The following is a 24,251-nucleotide window of genomic DNA, read 5'->3' as shown; positions in this document are numbered from 1 at the left end:
ATAACTACTTCTTTAAAAGTATGAATTTTACCGGAAAAATGCAAAAGAGTACATGACTCCTTCTTCAAAAGTACGCATTCGCCCAAAAAAAGGATAAAGAGTAGATGACTCCTTAGAATGTACGCATTTTTTCAGGCAAAGGCAAAGAGTAGATGACTCCTTCTTTAAAAGTATGCATTTGATCGGAATAAGGCAAAAGAGTAGATGACTCCTTACATAAAAGTATGCATTTACCCGGAATAAGGCAAAACAGTAGATGATCCCTTCCTTAAAAGTACGCATTTGCCCGGAAAAGGGCAAAATAGTAAATTACCCTTTTTCGGAAGAAGGCAGAAGACTAGATGACCCATTTTCCAAAAGAACGCAAAAGTCGAAGCGTATATGATTTTTTTTCTACGCATACGATCGGAATCAGACAAATGAGCTGATGATTCCATCTTTTAAAGCACACGATTTCTCCTTATAACGAGAAAAAATGCATGCATTTGGTTAGAAGAATTCTAAGGGAACGTCCACAAATTACGTAACGCTCAGAGGGGGGAGGGGGGGTTGAGTGAAGTGTGACGATCCATACAAAATTTTCAGATGCTTCATACAAAAAGTGTGACATAGGGGGGAGGGGGGGTTGAAAAAGTTCGTTTTTTGCGTTACGTAATTAATGGATCTTCCCTAATGAGTAGATCATTCTTCCTTTCGAAACACGCATTTGAAATAAAAACTCCTTAATCAATCACATTTTCAAAATTTACTCGGAATAAGGCGAAAAAGTAAATCACTCCTTAAAACACGCATATGCCCAGAATAAGGCAATAATACAGATATTTTTTGATTCTTTTAATTTTTATGCCAAATGGTCATTATGCTAAATGGTCTTTATGCCAAATGGCCCCTGGCTATTCAACTCGTCATGCCAAATTGCCATTTGGGGTAGCCCAATTTTTAACTATGCCAAATAACTTTTGTTCTAGCAATTTGCTCAAAGTTGATTCCTTCCTATTGAAATCTTTGAAAAACTCGTAGACAAGAAAGTGTTAAGCCCTCCTACAACTGTTGAATCATGATGCTAATAAACATATAGTAGTTGGAATTTTCAAACATTTTCAAAATATGAACTGTCCTAATGAGTTTGAACACTTTGGACAGACATCTGGTCGGGGTTCAGCCAAACCGCAATAAGCGGCTTTTCGACTAACTTGTGCTATTTTGTTCATACAAGAACAACGAAAATAGTTTTATATTACATACTTAAAGCGTACATTTGCAATAGGATATCCTCAGTTATGGGGTTGAGGGATGTCGGAAACGATTTGCGACCAAATAAATCTGCTAAACGAAAGTTTCAGCAGAAAAAAGGTTAATTTTTTGTTGTCGCTTAGTGCGATTTGGCTGACCCCGACCATCTGATTCTATAGTGTGATTCCTCTTCCATTATTTCTGTATGCCTTTTGCCGTTTTTAAGAATTTGGTATTCATTAATGATTTATGAGTGCACTGGTTGCATTTGGCAAAGAAACCTGGTCGTTGAAAACCGTTGAAGTGGCTACTGTTTCAGTTGTGAAAACCGAAATAGTACCTAGTTTCGAGCTTAATGACATGATAAAGAGTATCTAGATGCCACTCATCTTATTTCCAATTCTATCACGAAAAAAAACTTCGTAATCTGAATACGCTATAAGATTTTTTTGGAGTTTTTCGAGCGATACTCTGTATCACTGTATCAACCTGATTTTCAACAAGAACGTTTATGCGAAGTCGTTCAAAGACAAGCACTTTGAACTTTAATTATTAAATAGTGCAAAAAATAGTGTAAATAACTCGTACCGAACAAATAAATACCTTTAGTTTACTGTAGATGCCTTCCTTCATATTGATTTAATTCTTCCCTCTCAATGGTAGCTGTAAAGCACTATCAAATGTTGCACCTTCCAATTTTAATCGAATTGTTTCAACAACTAAAAACGTTATCAGCCATATCTTTCTGGTTTCTTTAGACTGCTTATAATAATCAAATGTGTATCAAAATAATGAAATTTGTGAAAAAAAAATTATGTAACTATTGTTTTACAATTGATTTTTTTTGTTTTTGGCTATGTCAAATAACTCTATTCTAGAGTTTTTATCAAAGGTGATTCATCCCAGTTCATCCTATTGCAATATTTGAATAAAATCATAGAAAGGGAAGGGCTAATAAAGTTCACTTCTGGTATGCAGCTTAGAGCATGCTTCAATTAATGACATTCAGTCATTTTAATCGAGAAATCATTGCAAACGTTTCGGAATAAAAAGCTTGCATTCAAATTTTCTAACTTTTTGATGATAAAAATTTATCTCAAGAATAATCTGGCGAAGTCCTACCTACTGTCAGGAGCTTCCATTCGTTGCTTATTTTTCAACGAATATAAACCTTTACCAATCAAGAAGGGTAATATGGTTTTTCTTGTTCATTTTTTAGGCAAACAACCCAAATTTGTGAAACGCCAGTTCTAAGGCATGATATAGGGTTACTGCTCCTTTAAGGTGAAGCGTTGTGACACTCAAATTTCTATGTGATTGTGTCATAAAAATCATCAACCATGGATTTGTAGTTGTGGAAACTTCCAATACCAATTCAGTAAGCATACACGTGGGATTCATTTTTTGTTAACATCCGACAATAGTAAACATTGCACGTATTCGGAAGAATTCAGCCCAATTTAGACGCAGTATTAATCAATACAATCTAAGGATGGGATTAACTGATGGAATTTGTCAGAAAAGCAACAGTTTTTCTTTGGTTTAGATGAATATTTATGAATTTTGTTTTCACGATGCTGGTTGTTTATGTTTACATCTTAAACCGTTGTTGCCAGCTGCTCAAAACCAACCAATAACAAGATCATTTTTTGCTCCGATTTTTCAGTTTTTACAATGCACTTCAAAACAGATTAAATAAGATATTATTACTGCATCAATACATAATGCATTAGGAAAAGATTGATTAATTTTATAGATATTTTACATGTTTCCGCTAAGATTCCACAATAGTTCATATCGACATCACTGTCTGTTGCTGATCAATGATTGCTTGCATACGACGCTACCGACGACGTGCAGAGTGTTGAAACCGGCGACGTCGTTGGCATGGTGCGTTACTGGGGGGAATTTTTTCACTTTGTTCACTTGCTTATATAACTTCCCAAAATTAGCGCTATGTGATGACATCATCATACTGCCGCGTAGATTGAACTTCGAACTAAGTCCAGATTTACTTTTTTAGTGAGAAGATGGTCAGGTATGTAGTCAGTATATGAATTAAAATTATCGGTGCATATCCGAGTGGGTGGGGTGGGTGATTGTTTGACTGTGTTGGTAAGCCGCAAGGCAGCCATTCTGAATGACATGTCATGAAGCCTTAATTCATAACATGTACCTATATCAATAACCGAAAACAAAGCATTGGAGTGCAAATTGCTTTGTATCTCTTTTTTTTTCATTTAATTTTTTTCAGCAATGAGCACGTATGATAGCAACAACTAAAACGGGACAGATTAAGCATAAATCGCCTCTTTTGCGAATGTTATTGATGCGGGATCATGGAACAAATTCCCTACGTAAGAAATCAAAACTTCTGGTGAATGCTCTAATATATTAGTATTTAGATATACCAAAACGAGGAAAACACAAATCAATTTCACGTGGAATAAGAAATGCGTCGGCTTTGTTGGGTACGCCTTCAGAGTTGTTGTTCATGACTTATGAATGAGCAAATTATCCGAAATGAAGTGATACTATGCGTTATTCACTATGGAAAGAAAAAGGAATTCTTCCAAATTACACTAATAAATAACAAAATTTTAAGTCTTAAAGTATCCATAGTTTTAATACTAAACAAGATCATGTTGAAACATTCCTCATGACTTTCAATGGTATATGTAACATTTCGACGAAACGTTCCCTATGCATTAAACGCTTCCAAGACCACAAACTTTTATACATCTTTAACGAGGTAAGCATACCAATTGGAAACAATTTAAATAATGGACAAAACCTAATGCTACTGTTTGTAATAATCGTAATATTAAATTATGGTCTTCAAAAGCCATTTTAGCTTGCAGTCTACTGATGATCAGTTATAAAATAATAAAAAATAATCGAACAAACATTCATTTACAGTATGTATGTGAGAGTGTTTAAGAGGTAAAAGGGAAAGAAAGTGGTAGACTCGAAATAATAATCGCTGACAAAAATATGGCATAACCGATCAGCTAATCTAATGGTTATATTCTACAAATCGTTCATTCAAGTAAGTGTTCTGGTTGTTAGACCAAACGAAGCCGGTGCCGTTGTTGTTAATGACGGTGGACTGCAGCGGTTCATGAGTACTGTCAATGTAAGTTAGCAACGTCGTGGTGGTTTCGCATTCTTCCGAGATCATTGGCGAACTATGTACAACAGTTTCTTCATAGACCAGAGACGGCTGACAGGGACCAGGTATTTCGTTGCCTGCCGCGTCAAAGTACCGGAACTGTTGCACCTCTTCAAATTTCACCAGCGGCAGGTCTTCTTCTGGTGGCTGAAGCAACTGATCCGGAGGCTGATGCTGAATATTCAAAAAGCTTTGCGGCGCAATAACAGATGATGATAGCGCCGGGGCGATCTCTTGTTTGAATTCGACTATTTGTGGCTCTGGTTGCTGACGAACAACGATCTCTATTTGGCCATCAGAAGTTTCGATCGTCCGACAGTTTACTGGCTGTTTAATTTGGATATATTGTGGAACGACTGCAGATGGCCTTAATGGTGGCATCGACAGTTCGTCGTTAGATCTGTTGGTAGTCGCCTTTATACTTGGTGGTGGTTTTTGAATCCTAGTTGGTGGCGCGGCTTGACCAGTGTTTTTCAGGAAGGCATTGAAGGCGCTCATATAATCAAACTTCTGTTTAACTGGAGTAGGAGGTTTAGGAATTTTCACTGGAGGAGGAATGTACGACGATGGTCTGTACGGGAGCTTTTCTTCATTTCGTTCATCCTTATGGTCCGTTGAACACGGTTTCTTGGATGGAGTTATGTTTCGTGAGATAAACGATGGATGCTTTTTCACCTCGCTCTCGTCAATTTGCTTAACCACCAGATTTGGAATACTGCTGATCTTTTTCGCCAAACTACTGTCAGACAGAGGCAAACTAATTGGCTTTGGCTTCTGCAATATGTTAGAAGGTTCTCGCCTCGACAATTCACCCGGACGATTTATCACAGTCACTGTAGTCGACTTTGGCAGAGATAGCTTTCCAACAGGTCCCACCGACGTTACGTTACTACTTTTGTTTTGAGTACTTCCACTGCTAGTAACACCGTTGTCATTGACATTCACGACACCGGTCTTCTTAAGATGCGGAATCTTACCTTCGAACTTTTTGTGGGGCTCCAACATTTTCAACTGCGGCGGGAGCTCTTTCATCAGTTGATTCTTGATCTTTTTCATCGCCGGCGATGTTCCGTTGGCTGGCTTTTTGGGCGATTTGCTTCCATTGCTCATGCGATCTTTTATCCTGTTCATTGCTTTCTTTTTCGAATCGGTTAAGTTTCTTTCACGCTGTTCTTTCTTCTCCTGGCGTTCGCGTTCCCTCTTTTCCAGTCGTTCATTGCGTTCCCGTTCACGTTCCTCATCTCGAACTTTCTTCTCCTCTTCTCTGCGTTTGCGTTTGTCCTCCAGCGTGGCCCGGCGATCTAAACGTTGCTTTTCTCGCTCAGCCTTGGTAGCCTGTTGCTCTCTGGACAGTCGTTTCCTGGGCGATGATGTTCGCCTAGATCTACTCTGTGACGAATACCAATCGTCATCATAGTCACTGCCAGCCTTCTTCTTCTTGCGTTTCTTGCTTTTGGTGCTGAATTCTTCATCTTCATCATCCTCAGAACCGAACGGATCGTAGGACGAAGATTTGAAGCTGTCTGAGCCAGCATCGGATTTGCTTGGTTGCACCTCTTCGACTTCGTCATCAATGTCATCTGCCACTAGCGCACCACTCAGGACCATCTTCACGTCGTCAGGAATGTGAGGATTATTTTGAATATCGTTTAAATCCAAGTCTGGATTCTTTTCCTTGAATGACATTTTGCGGATATTTGTGGTTGCAATGTTACATGCTTTCTTCATCGGAGTATGCTCCCCTTCCTCCGTGAACGATTCAATGCCCTCATCTTTATCACAATCGATAACTCGCGGCGGTGGCCCCACAATGTGTGACGGATCCTCAGGATGCGGACCAAAGTCCGTCCCATCCATCCAGGCTTCGTACTTATCCGGCTGAAAGCGCTTCACGAACGTATCCATTGAGATCTTAACCATATCTGAACTGCAGTAGCATTGAGTTGCTCGCTTTCCGTACTCGATCCAGCGAGGCAACGCGAAGTTGGTCGATTCCGCGCAGTTAAACCCATGATTGAACCCTGCATGATATCCGAAGGGAAAGGTTATCATAATTTCATTTTCCTCTTGGGTTATTTTATCGTATGGGATGTTATGTTGCTTTAAAATCTGCGGACTGATGAGGGTCATTTTGTGACGCAGGAACGCCGCACACGTTTGGAAACTCGCCGGGAAACAACTGTTGGCTAATTTCTCTAGCTTTCGGCCGTGCTCAGGGGGGACTGCGTACCACGTTTTTGGGGCACCGAAGTGTAGATAGTTGATCGAGTACAAATCCATATCTTCCGTGTGCCATGCAAATGTAGTTTTCCACATGCCGAAATAAAGATAAGCGGTGTTCACTCCATCGATCGAGATGCCATAATCCTGGTTGACAAAGTCCAGAATCGTCCCAAGGCGATTGATGTTCCAGATCTGAGCAAGTAAAGCAGAATGGAAGAAGGAGTTAATCTAAATGAACTGAAAGTAGAATAAACTGTACTTACATTACAATCATCATCTGTGACACTTCCGCAGACATCAGCGCCGTAGATCGGTGCAACGTAAGTAATATTTTTCCAGTACTTCCGTTCTAAGTCTTCGAAGTCGAAATGCTTTGGCGTGGCATACCTAAACGAAATAAATTAATCGTTTTTTAAAACATTCGTATCGGTGATAACATTTGAGCATCAATTACCTTTCCGTATTCGCCAGTTCAGAGAACTGTTTCACTGTTAGTGAACCTTTCTGAATGTTGATTTGTTGATACAAGCCTTGCTTTCCGGCAACGACCTGGCAAATGGGCGCCGGGATTGTCAAATTGAGCCCATCGAGATCGTAACCCTTCTTCCGAGGTTTCCATTCTGGTGGGGGAATAATCTGGTGGGAAAAGGAGAGAACAGACATAACAGTTTTTAGAATAAGAAAATACATTTTAATCCGTCTCTATCTTTCACAAGTTAAGGTAAAATTGTAAGAATCATTCCAGTCTATACAAGTTTTGTGAATTTTAGAATACACAAGTAGCAAATGAGGGGGTTGAAGCAGATTTTGGTCAAATTTAAGTTGGCTGCAGTAATAAATGCTTTGGTTTTATTGCTTTTTGGCAAAATGTTGATATTGTTTGTACGTTATTGTCAATAAAAATAAAAATAAGTAATTTTTTCAGCTCTTATACAACTCGTATACAAACTCGCACAAACAAAAAAAAGTTTTAAAACATTGTACTCATTTTTCTCTAACGTATGTCCTTGTCTCTTACACTCTTTTGCGTTTCTCAAATGAATTCAAGGGAGGGGCAGTTGGCCCCAAGACGTCCATAATGTCTGACGTATTTATGCCCAACGAAAAAAAAAAATTGTTTTTGCAAAACGAATAATTAATTTCACATGAGCTTTGGCAGTCATTTTTGGGGATATTTTTTCTAATTTGCCTAGTAGGTACATGAAGTTGCATATTTTGACTAGTTGAAAAAATAAAAACTGAGTGTAAAAACCTCAAAATAAATATCAGGGAAAATGCATCATGAACACTAAAAGAATGAGGCGCCAATATTTCACGCGAACCTGTGAGGCGCCAATGTTACAGTGGGGGATGGCTTGTACGGTGCACACAAAAAATCTATTCGTACGAATCTTTTCTCCCATGTTAAATATGGTGAAACTCAATGGAACAAACTTTAATCCGACAATTTTTGCCTTTCTCGTATACTAAGTATACGGTAAAGGCTATATGATCGCTCCAAAAACAAACTTTTTATAGAAGGCCCGGAGACCCATAGTGTTATATACCAATCGACTCAGTTCGACGAATTGAGGTGATGTCTGTGTGTGTGTGTGTGTGTGTATGTGTGTGTGTGTGCGCAAAACTACTCAAAAAATGTCACTCATTTTTCGGGCACTTATCCTTAACCGATTTGCTTGCAACAAGTTGCATTCGACGCAGAATTCTGTCCCATTGTTTCCTATTTGAAATTGGCCAGATCGGACTATGGGATCGAAAGTTATGGCCAAAATATAAATTCATACGAAAAAATCGCGTAAAAAATGTCACTCATTTTTCGGGCCCTTATCCTTAACCGATTTGCTCGCAACAAGTTTCATTCGATGTAGAATCCTGTCTCATTGTTTCCTATTTGAAATTGGCCAGATCGGACTATGGGATCGATAGTTATGGCCAAAATACAAATTCATACAAAAAAATCGCGTAAAAAATGTCACTCATTTTTCAGGCACTTATCTTCAACCGATTTGCTCGCAAAAAATTGCATTCGACGCAGAATCCTGTCCCATTGTTTCCTATTTGAAATTGGCCAGATCGAACTATGGGATCAAAAGTTATGGCCAAAATACAAATTCATACGAAAAAATCGCGTAAAAAATGTCACTCATTTTTCGGGCCCTTATCTTCAACCGATTTGCTCGCAACAAGTTGCATTCGATGTAGAATCCTGTCTCATTGTTTCCTATTTGAAATTGGCCAGATCGGACTATGGGATCGAAAGTTATGGCCAAAATACAAATTCATACAAAAAAATCGCGTAATAAATGTCACTCATTTTTCGGGCACTTATCCTCAACCGATTTGCTCACAACAAGTTGCATTCGACGTAGAATCCTGTCCTGTTGTTTCCTATTGAAAATTGGCCATATCGGACTATGGATCGAAAATTATACCATTTTGCCTTTCTCGTATACTAAGTATACGGTAAAGGCTATATGATCGCTCCAAAAACAAACTTTTATAGAAGGCCCGAGACCCATAGTTTTATATACCAATCGACCCAGTTCGACGAATTGAGGTGATGTCTGTATGTGTGTGTGTATGTGTGTTTGTGTGTGTGCGCAAAATTACTCAAAAAATGTCACTCATTTTTCGGGCACTTATCCTTAACCGATTTGCTTGCAACAAGTTGCATTCGACGCAGAATTCTGTCCCATTGTTTCCTATTTGAAATTGGCCAGATTGGACTATGGGATCGAAAGTTATGGCCAAAATATAAATTCATACGAAAAAATCGCGTAAAAAATGACACTCATTTTTCGGGCACTTATTCTCAATCGATTTGCTCACAACAAGTTGCATTCGACGTAGAATCCTGTCCCGTTGTTTCCTATTGAAAATTGGCTATATCGGACTTTGGGATCGAAAATTATACCATTTTTTTATGGGAAAATCGCTAAACTCATTTTTTAGGCACTTTTCCTCAACCGATTTGCTCGCATTAAATTGCATTCGACACAGAATGTCTCATTGTTTCTTATTGAAAATTGGCCAGATCGGACTATGGGCTTAGAAGTTATGGTAAAATTACTATTTATTGTGAAAAAGAGTTCAAAAAAGTCTAGCTCACTTTTTTAGCACTTAGACTTTATCTATTCCCCAAGCAACACAAGTTCAACAAATCTGGTTGCAGTAACCATATTGTGACTGAATCCGGTCATATATAAGTTACTGTGATTGATGTGCAATATGTGTGCTTCTCAGGTCGATTGCATTCGACGCAGAATCTTGTCCCATTGTTTCCTATAGAAACTTGGCCGGATCGTACAATTGGGTCAAAAGTTATGGCGAAAATACTAATTTTAAAACTACTAAATAAAATGCCATTTTTTGCTCTTATGCTCATCCGATTTGTTTGCAACAAATTGCGTTTGGCGAGAATTTTTTTATGCATATAAACAAATATGAAAAATAAGACCAATCCACATATTGGTGTTATTTGAGATTTTTCCAAACCTTTTGAACGAACGAGAAAGGCACCATCACCGCTAGGTGGATTAATCTGGGTTTTATGAATTATATTCGCTTCTCCCTATTTCAATATTGAAGGTACCATCAAGATAAGGGGAGATCAAGGAATGGAAGGAACATTGAAATGAGTACCTGATCGAAAAAAAGCTGTAACAGGAGATATATTCCTTATGCTTCTACGCTGTGGAAAATAATCGATAGTTTTTGGAAACTATGCATTTTACAGGGTTGGCCAAATTAGGCACTAAGCAAAACACTTTCTCTCCTAGAGGAACGGTTCGAAAAGGAATTTGGTTTGTTTCTCATTTTTGTGATTTTTTTTTCACCAGTGAGCACGCGTGTTAACAAAAAGAAGCGACGAGATTGGTGCTATATATCTTTGTTTTGCGATGAGATGAATAAATGTTCAGTGAGATGGAAAACGGAACAGTTCCCCTATATAAATATAAAATCAAATGCGCCAGCGACAACCGATTAAGCTGAAAAGTTCAGAGAATGATTTTCTCATCCTAACGCAAAATTATGGGGTGGAGTGCCCCGTAGCATTCGACAACCTTCCATACTAGGCTAGGCCAGTCTAGAGTAGAATGATGCAATTTTCCGTGAAAAACTCTAGAGCGATAGATACTTATCTACTAAGCGAGTTTACTCGCGCACGAGAGTTCGAATGATTGAAATTTCCTAAGACTGTGCACAGTACATGAGGTAAATGATGATCATAAGAGAAGAAGGAGAATGAAATAAAGTTTAATTTCATTATTATATTTATAATTAATTGATGTAAAGCCATTTTTTATTGCTTAATGGTTAACAAGCGCTTTAAGGGTATATCGGATTTTTGCCCCATAATAAGCGTCCATTCGCAAATTACGTAACGATCTAGAAAAAGCGTTACGATCCGTACAAATATTTAGGATAGTTAATACAAAAGTTTTATGATTGATAATTTTTAAGTTACGTAATTGGAGAATAAACCCTAACACTATACGAGAGTTTCCACTAAATAAGGTTATTATCGTCAATTATGACTCAACATAAATTACACATAAGCACTAATCAACATAGTAACGTCTCCTTCGCCAATTCCGAATGCTTCTCTCGCTCTCATAGCTTTATAAGCTAACCAACGGCACCATATTGCGGCGAGCAAGAGCGACGCGTACGTAGAATAAAGCAGGCCAAACCGGGCAAGCAATCAACTTCACTCACAACCTCCGCGCGCATAGTGTTTTTCATCGGCAGAACCCTCCCGTTCACGCTGTGCGTTCAATCATTATGGGTTGGACAAAACAAGGAAACACAAAAACAGGTTTGTAAACAAGCGGCGGCGAGCAATATGCCATGTGCTCGGTCGGCAACTTTCGTTACCGCACCCGAAGCGAGATGGCGTCCGGCTTCAGCAAGATGTGTGAGTTTGTTACGAATGCGATAGCAAAGCAAGCAGAGAAAATAATGTACAACGCGGTGGAATTCGTGTGTGTGTGTGTGTGAATAGCTCGCTTCTTGCTGCTTTCCCGAAATGGTCATTTGGTGTAAAAGCGATTTCCATTAATGCGCAACTTTCAGTTAAATTGACGTATACAAACTGTCATTATGCTGTCAGATTGTAAACAAAATCAAAATAAAGAGGTTTTGAAATTAAAAACAAATTTCTGTTAAAAAACACATTTTTTTAGTAGAAAATTGTTGCGGACTACCAACTCACCTCCATCCCTTTTGCGTGATAATGTAATGAACATCATAAAATAAATCAAGCTCTTGACGAAACAAGGGCATAAGTCTGCAAGAGAGAGTTCTCTATATCGGATCTCTCTCCACTGAATTAGAGTGGAGAGCAAAAAAATTTTTTTTTGCATGTCACTACTTCAGTGATTAAAATATGTGAACCCGTAGCTTGTCACTTTCAATCAAAAGAGATTAGTATATGGAAGAAAAAATTATGTTACTACTAACGCCCTTATTCTCGTAAGAGCTGGCTATTAATGCTATCAATTATCAAGTAGCTACAAAAATATCGAAGATTGAATCTCTCAAACGGAAGTAACAAGCAGCGGGTTTGTATTTTATCAACATTATCAATAATGAAAAACTAGCTACTGGGAGTAATAAAACACAGAAAGGGAGGATCTAATAATCATGCAACGCAAAAAATACCTTTTAAACCCCCTTCCATCCATCCGAAAAAAATCGCACTTCACGACACCACTAACCCCCTCTCATCTCATCCTCCCCACTATTGTCTCTTACTATCCTAGCATTACGTAATTTATGGAGCTTACGAAAGCTAGCTGTTTGCAACTTTTATTTTAAGCACGCATTATCGTTATGTAGTTTGCGAATTACATTCGAATATTATAGAGGCAACATTTGTAGTAGGATATCCTCAGTTATGAGATCCACGTATATCCGAGACGATTTGTGTTCAATTAAATCTCCTAATCGAAAGATAGGGCAGAAAAATGGATAATTTTTTGTAGGCGCTTGGTGCGAATTGGCAGAATCCCGGCCATATAAGAGTAAACATTATTGGTCTGTTGGAATTCATTTTATAATCACAGATAAACAGACATAACACATTGAACATGCACTCATCAAATTCATCGTAGTACAAAAGTACAAACTATAACGACACCTGTTGTTTTCACTAAGTTGGGCAAATGACGAACTATAGGGGGGTAATTTGTGATCAAGCGTCAAACTCGAACGAATCCGATGCACGCGCCATGAGTGATCGATTGGCCTAATAATGATTATTTAAATTGGTCAGCAAATCAGTGAACGATGAAAATTTCAGGAGTGTTATGTCTGTTTTTCTGTGCTATAGCCTTAGCTTTATTGACTGACATTCAAGTTTTCAAAACGAGTTTTTAACAAAGATTCAAACGACGATTTGACGAATCTGATAGCTCTCCCACGCAAACCAGCACCATCAACAGGTAGCGGAAACCTTTACCTACCTATTGGTGGTGTTGGTTTGCGTGGGAGAGCTTCAGATTCGTCAAATCGTCGTTTGAATCTTTGTTTACAAAAGCAGATAAGTCGTTTTGAAAATTTTGTCTTGAACTGACGAATCGTTCGTCTCTCCAGCTGTGATGTAGCTCTTTTAATTTGCCCTAACCACCAAATTTTAAAGATAATATCTAGATCTGGCAGTACGGTATTCGACGTACTGACTGACTACACTGAAAATAATCTACACGCTCGATTAACGTTCTTTCAAACGTGAGTCTAACGTGTTTTAGCACTATACATTTTCACTAGCGATACACGTTATACTTCTAAGAAATGAAGTTAAATCCACACCACTAGTTATCTCTACGACATTTAACGTGTTTTGAATATCGTTCTAGATTTTAGAAATTACCATTATGGCGCCTGCTGAAGTCTGAAGTCGACTACAGTGCCCGTTCGATTATTGCAAAATATTTACATTGCATTTAATGCAATTTACAAAGGCATTCGATAATTGCAACAACTGACAGATACCAAATCGAATGTCAAAAAAGCGAAGGGGCATATCAATGTTTATTTTTATCAGTACCCATCAAAGTGGTTTCAACGAATCGACGGATTGCATGTATGTAAATAATAGATTGCATAATTCCTTAATGATTTACGATTTCTTAGGCTTAGATAGCAAAAATGGTAAACGATCAGCAACAATAAGATGTGGTTCTCTTTCAGCTCAATCGAAAATGGATGCAAACAACAAAGCATCCGGCACTGGTTCATTCGGAACACGGCATCCGGAAAAGCCTCGAATCATGTGTACGGCGCAGCTTCGGCCCCAGTTCACCAAGCAAATGTTGTTGTGATATTATCGAATGGTTTCAATAAAAAGTGCAATGCGCTTTTTAATAAAAAATAACAGATGTCTCTTCTTCCTCTTATTTGCATTACATCCCCACACTGGGACAGAGCTGCCTCGCAGCTTAGTGTTCATTAAGCACTTCCACACTTATTAACTGCCATTAACAGCCACCCTCAGCATGGTCTTGCTTTGTAGCCGCACGTCTTACCGCACGGCCAAGGATGTCTCTATATTTCTTTAATTTAGGGGTCATGTTTGTATCGGAAAAGGTATACATACATACATATGTACATTGCATATATCTTATACATATTATTGTACATATATAATTGAAGTAAAGTCTAATCTAATAATAAGCTAATAATTGAAGTAAAGTGTTAAAAGTTTACCTTGAAGTTATTGCATTGCTCCAATTATTGCTTACAACATTACCGGATATACAAAACTGTTGGTATCCTTAATTAGTTGATTTTTGTATCTATTTTTGATGTTTTTTGTGATTATTAATGCAATTTTTCAGAGTAATAAAAAATGATGTTTTTTCAACTAGCTTTTAAATTTTTTTATGCAGTACCATTGGAAAGTCCCCCGCTTAAAATGACAGACCGATATTTTGACATCAGAAAGTGACGGTTATCTGCTTTTTAATTGCAACACGTTGCAATAATCAAACTTGCAATTAAAAAGCGTTGCAATAATCGGTCTTGCAATAATCGAACGGGCACTGTACCTGGTTTATACAAAATGTTATTTTAAATGTTGAATTACAATAAAGGAATAAAGCTTGTTTTAAGGTAAGTTCAAGGGCTAAGCTTCCGTTTGTATTTTTAAAAATTGTGTTGAAGAATTGTCTTCTTTACAGGTCCGCATCTACTCAAAAACATATAAGACCTATTTGGATCTCCTGTGAAATCGAATCAACGTTGAATCATCCAATAATTTTCGATCGAAGTGCAGCAAGACGGCTACGGAAATGTGTTTTTGATGAGCTAGCCCACAATTTCCATCAAATTCTTGCCACTCTCGCCATTCCGTTGCAAATCATTGCATAATCGGGATTAACATTTTAAGTTAAAAATATGAATAGTATGTATAAAACTAAGATTTTTTATCGCTGAACATTATGTGTCTAATAAATTGTTTGTTACAATATATATCATGAATGTGTTTTCTTCATGTATATTTACGATTTTTTGAATATTATTGTCATTTTATTAACGAGAACAATCCATCGAAATTTAACGTGTTTTGCATTTGATTCCATATTGTTTTCCATTGATATCACGCGTTTCATTTTTTGACATATGCGACTGGAAATACACGTTTACATCTACATTGTTTTCAATAAGTGCAGATTCATGTGTGAAACCAGTGGTATGATCGTTTATATTATTTTCAGTGTATGATTTTTTTAGCAATCGCTCTTTACATCTGAAATACTGTTTTGTATTGGCAGCAAAATAAAAGTTCCATAAACAATAAGGAAATTGCCAATAAATAAATCAGGGTATGAGCAATAAATATGAAATTTCCACAAATAAAACAAAATTTGCATAAACAATCAAGAATTTTCCACAAAACAAAAATAAATAAGCACTTTTAAAAGCAAAAATAGCAATTATAAAAGAAGATTTTTTCATGAAGAAATCAAAATGTTCCACGAAAAAATAACAAATTTCCATAAATGAATCAATATTAGCAATAAACAAATTTTCCACAAAATAAATATTTGTTTCCATAAAAAATCAAATCAATAAAGAGCAATAAAAAAATAAGAAAATTTTCATGAAAAAGATTTTTTTATGGGAAATTTCTAATGTTTAGGGGGAGTTTTTATTTTAGTCGTTTTGTATTAGCCAGCATGGGTAGAAATCGTACAAACGATACGTATACGTACGCAAAGAAATCTACGAATGCATCCTAAACGTTTTAATGAAACGTAAAAAAGATGGATTGGTGACATCAATGTATTTTGAGTTCCTTACTGCTGATAATGTAAACTTTTGGCCGATAACTTCGAACTTACCGTCTGATTTCAGACAGAGGCGGCTATGGATAGTTTTGAGTTCAATTCTGCGAGGTGCGAATAAAAACGATTTGGTTGTCAAACTGAAGTCAAAATAGCCTATCAGATAGATTATCTATATTGAACATTGAAGATTGTGGTTATGTTCGCTTCAGTTTTTATATTGAAAGGTATTGTTATTATTTCGAAATGAAATAAACATAATTTAGGTTTTAAATTTGTTTTTTTTTTGTAGCAAATATTTTCCTTTTATTAAGCAAAAAAAGCATTTTTCGAGATCCAACAGCTCATTGAAACGAGAACGTAAGCAAGCCATAGTAAAGTCATGTAGAGACTCGCACATTTGTGCTCCCTAAGGCCCGATGCCCACGTAGCGTCTTTTCGACGCAGAGTGCACGCGGCGGTAAAACAACGCAGGTGGGCATCGAGAAAAGGCGGCAACGCAGCGTCGCCGCGCCGATACACATCTGCGTTTTTTCAACGCCACGGGCACGCAGCGTTGAAAAAACGCTACGTGGGCATCGGCCCTAAAGCAGCATGAGAAAAAAAATCATAGAGCGGGAAATGTTTGACAGCTAAGCGACTGCTTGAGAACAAAAAAGCGGCTCCATCCGCAGCACCCAGGATATCGCCTCCTTTTGATTTCTAGCAAACTATAACTAAGGTTAAAAATCAGTTGGTACCTTTAAAATTTGTAACATTATACTATGCGAATGTGGAAGTATTTCTGTATTACATAATGGAAATACAGTAATATCTCGTTTTGATCACCCCTCTGGTAAATTTTGGGGTGATGAAATAGGAAATGTGAGAAAATCGGAAAAAAAATTGTATTCAATTTTTCAATTTGTTTCAAAAATATAAATCAGTTTATGCCTTGGGAAAGCAAAATACGTGAATGAAACCCATTATTTCTTGTCGAAAAGGCTTACAGAATTCTTGACAGGTAGGGGAACGGTTCGGCACTTCATCCCATAGCTCCTATTTCCATCCTATCAAAAACAAAGCATTGAAAAGGAATTTGGTTTGTTTCTTATTTTTGAGATTTTTTTCACCAATGAGCACGCGTGTCAGCAAAAAGAAGCGGCGAGATTGGTGCTGTATTTCTTTGTTTTGCGATGAGATGAATATATATTCAGTGAGATGGAAAACGGATCAGTTCCCCTAGTTAGAAATGATTCACAACAAACCACAGGCGGTGGAAGTTATTTCATGAAAATCATTGTTTTTTGAAGCATTATTTGCAAAAAATAAATCGGGTCGAAAACGTTATAAAATCAGGGGTGGACAAATTCGGTGAGTTACCAAATCGGGTCAATACTGTAATAGCAAAATTCCAAAAGTTAAGGATTTAATGGAACTTTCCATGTCTAGTTGCTCAACATTATTTATATAGCGACGCTGCTTTACTGTCCGCAAAACTTGCACTGGATTTTATTTTATAGTTTGGTCAATTTCGGATTTTTTGGGCTGTTTTGAAAGTAATTTAATCATCTTTCAGGACGTTACCTATAGCTTGTTCATATATGGGCGGGTACATCACATGGAGAGGTTTTTGTAAATAAGGGTGAATGCAGTGAAATTAAGGGTGAAACAGTGATTTTTCATGCTTATTTTACTCAAATATGAAAATCCTACCCATTTTGAACTGCATCTTTTCAAAAAGATTATGCAGGAAGGCGTGTGCTTTGACATGAGGCTTTGGTTAGTTTAGAATTTGGCCTCTAGATGGTGGTATATATGAAATCAATCAGTTGCGTAGCCAGAAAATTGGTCTGGGGAGGGTTTTTTTTATTTATTTTTTAACCTTTTCGAAAAAAAATTTTTCTACACATTTTGTCTCTAGGTGGGGGGTCTATGTCCAACGGATCCATATGTAACGGAATTTTACAAATAGGCGGCGCTAGTGTGCGTGCAAGATTCCTGTATGTGTGAATATTGCACTAGCATGAGATCCTTCGTCCCAACACTCAAGTTGTATTCGGCGAAATCTTTCAGGATGTCCAGGACTACAAAGCGGTACTCAGTGTTATGTGCACTTTTTCCAAGAGGTAACGCTAGTGAGCAGTTATATTTTAATATATTGTTCCATGTGTGATCTGCCGTATCTTGATGCGTAGAATTTTTGGCAAACATGAATGATACTAAAAGTTTTTTTACAAACTACAAAGGCCAATACAAAATTCAACATGCTCCAGCAATGCAAATGATAAATAATAAGAACCCTGCTAAACATATTTTTTTACAAATTTGTGCGATAGGAATATTCACAATGTAGAAAATTCCATATATCGAAATATCATAAGTTAGTAATTTAGTATAAAATAATGATTTCATATATACCACCACCTAGCGGTCAAGTTCTAAACTAATCAATGCCTCATGTCAATGCACGCGCCTTCCTGCATGACCTTTTTGAAAAGGTGCAGTTCTTGAAGCGCTCCTCTTTGGCAGGTTTAGTCATCAACGTCAACAAAACCAAATCGTTGGATGTAAACACGGTGCCTCCTTCCAGTTTCACAGTAGCCGGGCAACCAGTGGAGAATGTTGAAAGCTTCCAATATCTTGGTAGCCAAATGGCGTCAGACGGCGGTACCAAGATCGACATAGGCGCACGGATCAAGAAAGCAAGTGCTGCCTTTACGAGTTTAAGAAATATCTGGAAAAACAGGCAGATAAGTGAACGCACCAAAATACAAATTTTCAACTCTAACGTGAAATCTGTGCTGTTATCCGCTAGCGAAACATGGTGTGTATCAGTGAAGAACACTCAACGGCTGCAGGTGTTCATTAACAGATGCCTGCGGTATATAATTCGGGCCTGGTGGCCTCACAACTGGATCTCAAACAACGAGCTCCATCGTCGTTGTCACCAGAGGCCGATAGCAACAGAAATTCGGGATCGGAAGTGGGGCTGGGTCGGCCACACTCTACGTAGGGGCGGAAACGAAATCTGTAAACAAGCATTAGACTGGAACCCAGCGGGACATCGCAGCAGAGGCAGACCTAGAAGCTCATGGCGGCGAAGCCTCAATAAAGAAATAAAAGAAGTGGACCGAAATCTAACCTGGCAACAGGTTAAAGCGATAGCCGGGCAACGCTCAGTCGGCCCTTTGCACCACTGGAGGTGTACAGGATCCATAAATAAGTAAGTAAGCAGTTCTTGAAGGGTCGAATTTTCAGATATAAGCCAAATAAGCATTTAAAAATCACTGTTTTTCTACCCTTTTCACTATAACCCCTCCTCGCGAGGTACCCGCCCACCTATGATGATGATGATGATTAAATTATCTTTCGAAACTGTTCAAAAAATCTAAAATTAACCAAACAATAAAAACAGTTAAAACAATTTCAATTTGGGGTCAATATGACCCCAGAGCACGGACAACGTAAGTTTTTTTAGCACAGACAGAAGGTTAAACGTTACGTATTTAATGGACATTCCTTAAATGAATCAGTAATATGAAGTAAAAATACATCGGCATATTGCGCTTCAGTACAAAGCTCTGTAACCGACTGAGACCGACACAATTTTATTTCAAAGTTATGTATCTTCTTCGGCTGTTTTATCTTAAATGCCAATTTGAGGGCAATAAGGCGGGAACAAATATTATAATAATATTTCATCCCCGAAGAGAACAGTTTATTCCAAACCCACTGCTATTGAAGAAAAAATCTTGCCATCCGGGATAAAGGACGGATATTATGCGGAAATTTGGTGAGAAAATTCCATTTTGTATATTGAAAATTATATTGAAACCGTCTGATTATAAATAACAAAAAAAAAACACCAAGGCACCCGATTGAAGCGATTTGGATAGGAAGAGTGGAATTGCCAACTTCCTATTGTTAACATTTCGAGGATAAAGGGCGGGCTCTTCTCCCCATCTATTGGTTCAATCTGGAAAACGAGTTCTAGATTGTATTAGTGTATGTACGAACTTTCTTGTGGAAGGAGATTTTCTATTCATCCCGTGGATTCGCGTGAGTGCCTCTGCTTATGGAACCCCCTCTCCCATGTTTGACCCTTCAATAATCCATGAGGTAGGCCTCGGATTTTTTTTGCCCAAAAATAATATTTTGAGGGGGCATCAAAATAAAATTTGGATAATTTTGAGGATTTTCAAAAAATCCTTTAACAAATCCGAGGAGTTTTTTGTTTTTTTTTTTATTTTATTAATTATTTTTTATTATCCCCCCCTTGAGACCAGTAGGACATAATTTTAATTAAATATTTGTAACGGCCTAATTGAAATTTGCGAAAAAGAATCCACGTGTCCACTCGAACCTCGAACCCTCAACCTCCTATTCCTCGACGTTAACTGTCAAAATTTTTATCTGGTTTCATTGTCTCAGTCAGTTCTTTGACTAATTTAAGGTCAATTCTTAAGCTTCTAAGAACAAAATCAGCAATGATTCAGTTTCATTACAAATTTTCAAAAGTTTTTCGAAGCTTGAGTAAAATAGAACAAACTAGCTGGTTTCCCCAGCAGTATTCTATTCGTGTTCGAAAAATTCAAGATTTCATGAAAAAAATATGTTGCTCCTGAAAAAGGCTCCGAAATTTCAAAGTGGTTTGATCCATCAATAAAATGACACATCCATACACCAAAACAATTAAAAAATATTTGAATCTCGTGCTTCATTTGTGGTTAAAAACCGCAGAAAATAGAACTGAGCGGTATAACAGTTTTAAGCTTTTGAAACTCAACTGTTATAAAAAATGAATCTAGAACAACTGCTAGGAAAATGGATGTTCAAATTCAAAATTCAGCCCAGAATAATTCAAGACCAATATTTAAAAAAGGGTGTAACAACCCAAATTTATTCGTTTCAGTTCTTTGTCTATGTATGTAGACGAGGAACTGGGAAATATAAACTTTGGCTGTTACTCCCTTTTCAAATGTTGGTCTAGAGTTAACCATAAATTGAAGAATCCGTTAAGCGAATAAACATTTTTGCATCTGCCAATATTTTGGCATCCATCTTCTCTAACACTTTCATGTTCTCCAACACTTTCAGAGATAAGCCAGCCTAGGGAAAACGAATTGCTTTTAAGTAAGATAATAATAATAATAACCTTTATGTTTTTCATTGCTTGTTACCTATCTTTATTTTTTTCCTCAATCTATTTCCGGTTCTTGAGAATTATTTTACCTCGACAAGAGAATTATTATAGATTTGATTATTTCTCGCTCAACTTTTCAAAAGGACCTAAGTAACATTTTTTTCATGAATTAATTTGAATAGCGCAATCAACAGAACAGCATGAAAGCTTTTGATTGCAATACTCAAATTAAATCATGAAAAAAATGATACTTAGGTCCTTTTGAAAAGTTAAGCGAGATTTCTACTATTGCTACACATCCTGATCTTATTATGGCATCATACTTTATTGTTTATGCCAGTCTTTCCTTCATCCTTATGCTGGTTTACGACCAAATACTGTTCATTAATCTAAAGCACTTCTCCTGTACAGCATTACCATGTGATAAAATCAAGATGTTAACAACGAATGACCAGAGATTGTTGAGATGTGTGCCTGGAATCGAACATAATTGGATATACTCGACTACGGTCGACAAGTCTCCAGACAAAACTCGAGTCGCTTTCAAGAAAATATCGAACAAGCATCTTCTTCAGGAATCCACAAGCTGCAACGAAATGCTAAAATAATTTTTCTAAGACTCTCGGAGATTTACTTGGTCTCAGAAACCTTCCGAAGCGTATGTGGCATGTTGCTTTCCATCATCACTACCGAAGAGCTCTTGACTGGACATTAACAAAATCTGGTTTCATTATACTTCTGACAAAGCCGGATGATTCCTCAAATAGATACAAACGTTACGTGGAAAAGCCTATGCATTTAAAATAAAAAATAATGTTTGTTCATGTTTTACACTAGAATAATTATACATGAATTAATGAAATAAAAAAAATACACAAAAAAATACACTTGGTTCCAGATTTTTTTTCTTGTATAATTTCAAGAAATTCCCTACTTTTTACGCACTTTCCTACTCACTTGCCATCCTGAACATGCTTCTTGAAAAAAAAAACTGACCCTTATTCAAATACCTTCCCTTTCAGCTTCACCAGATTTTTATAAATATGAGACCTCTAAACGATCCGACACCCAAATCTAGATCCCAATTCCTCTTATAAACAAAAGCACATTTTGTCTCGATCATCTATGTTACTGCTTATACGTAATATTACAACAATTTGCTTATTAATGCCATTTTTTAACACACTCCCAAAACTTTATAAAATTACGAACATTCCCTCAAACAGAAATAAAGGTTGAAGCAAATCGCAAAAGGTGAGAACTATGAAAATCAGATGTACCATTGCTAATCGATTGTTGATAATAAAAAATAAACCTCATTCTATGACTGATTAACTCTATAATGCAAGAGTTTTATAATTATTGATTTATTTTTACATTCAAAGGAAGAGAAAATGAGCCGAATTTAAATCAAACAAATATACAAACAGTAAAGGTCATGAGAAAAATTCTTGGCAGCATAATCTATAAACTGATATGCTGCGATATAAATATAATGGTCGTGTTTGGTCGTTTAGCAATCCAAAAAACGCAAAAATATAACAAAAGAAATTTTGAGCGGTATCATCGTTAATCATTACCAATTTATTGCAAACATCAGGCACTCACCTTCGCCAATCCAGCCTTGTGTGCACCCTGCGACTCTATGTACTCGATGTACTTCGGGAAATCCTTAAACTCTTCCCAAGTTGGCCGGAACACTTGAATTTTCACTTCACCCATTTTGATACACTATCGTTAAACTTTCACAATTATCAATTATTTTATGTACGTTCTTGATTCACTATTCACTGCGCTAATCGGACCACTCTGCGACTATTTTCTTTCCCCTATATTCAACTGCTACATCCGACGTGCTTGTCCAACAACAAAACTGCAACCGAATCTACCTCACTTGATGTTATCGGCTGCTGCTCAGAACTAATAGACGATCATTTCTGGAAAAAAAAATGGAACGAAAAGATGCACCACATTAACTAGAGCTCTGGCATTAGTAACGGTAGCAGACAGGCAGAGATTTGATTCCGAACTGAGTTTTTTAACGACTATCGATCTTCGAAGTGGACGATGATCTTCATGCATCAGGTAATAAAGAATGGCAACAAGGAAGAATAGAAGGATACAGCAAAAACATGGATACCCACATTCGAAGACACAGACGTTGTACGAGGGTAGCAAAATTATTCTGTTCGAAGCTGGTGTTTCCACTTGTTGCTATGATTGGGAAAGGTGGAAAAGTAAAAGATGGAAAATATTTTATTCGAAGTTCGTAGGTATGTTTACAATGATTGGCGGTAGAATATTGTGGTGTGGTAAACACGTGAACATGAACTGATTTATGAGTTTTGGAGTAATGCCAAAACTTTCCGAATATTTTGTATGAAGCAATAAGTATCAAAAATATAAATGAAACAGCTGTGTAATGAAACAATGTAAGTTTGTTACACTCAAACAATTATTGACCTATTTTTAAGACGTTTACCGTGTCGATATTTTTTCCATATTCTGGACGGCCCAATACGTCGGCGATCAAACATAATAATGTCTTTTCGATTGGCTTTTCAGCCCGAGCCATGGGACACCAGTCGGCATTTTCTATTTCTAATAAATATTCTAATATCCCTTTCTCCCCTATCTCTCTCCTCAAACTTTTTGTATTAATAATCAAACTTTATTGAGAAACAGTTCGGCACGATAGGTACTCAGTTATGTATACTAACACCGGTGTTATTTTGTTAGCAAAAATGGTGATGTGGGCTTTAAATATAAGCTCTCTCATTTGAGTACTGTCGATTGATAATAATTATATGATCATCTGCGCTCAAATACAAACGTTGGTATCTCCGGTGCGGATATTCAGCTGTCCATGAACCATGCGCCTCCACTGAGTCGACAGGTAGTATACAAGCAAAAAATGATAGCTGAGTTCAGGTTCAGATGTTCGTGTTGATGAAATCCTCAAACCACTGCGGTATGTGATCGAATGCTAAAAAAATTAGCTAAAACTTATACAATGGCAATGGCTTCATTGTTTATCGATATTTGCTTTGCGTGTGTGGCATAGAATAGGCACCAGTGATTAATCAAACTAAACGGCACTCGATGAGGTGGTTTCATCGAGATTGGTCACAATAATTGCAATTAAATTGGTTGAACTGGAACAAAATTACCACGCCGCCGAAAGGAATTTCTACGGATTCTAAAGGAC

At 37.2% G+C, this 24,251-nt stretch overlaps 1 protein-coding gene across 1 annotated transcript in view; it reads right to left on the bottom strand.

The window, feature by feature from the left end:
- LOC134223967 (lysine-specific demethylase 4A-like) overlaps positions 1-24,251 on the bottom strand; it is a 48,702-nt gene that overhangs the window by 10,481 nt on the left and 13,970 nt on the right. The window contains 4 exon segments of the mRNA XM_062703185.1: positions 5,383-6,820; positions 6,892-7,015; positions 7,083-7,264; positions 22,652-22,980. Coding sequence (XP_062559169.1) covers positions 5,383-6,820; positions 6,892-7,015; positions 7,083-7,264; positions 22,652-22,765 — 1,858 coding nt within the window. The 5' untranslated portion in view covers positions 22,766-22,980.

This window comes from Armigeres subalbatus, chromosome 3 (assembly GCF_024139115.2).
Source record: "Armigeres subalbatus isolate Guangzhou_Male chromosome 3, GZ_Asu_2, whole genome shotgun sequence".
In the NCBI taxonomy this organism is placed as follows: Eukaryota; Metazoa; Arthropoda; class Insecta; order Diptera; family Culicidae; genus Armigeres; species Armigeres subalbatus.
The sequence above is the reverse complement of the archived record's forward strand: the minus strand, read 5'-3'. Positions and strand labels throughout refer to the sequence as shown.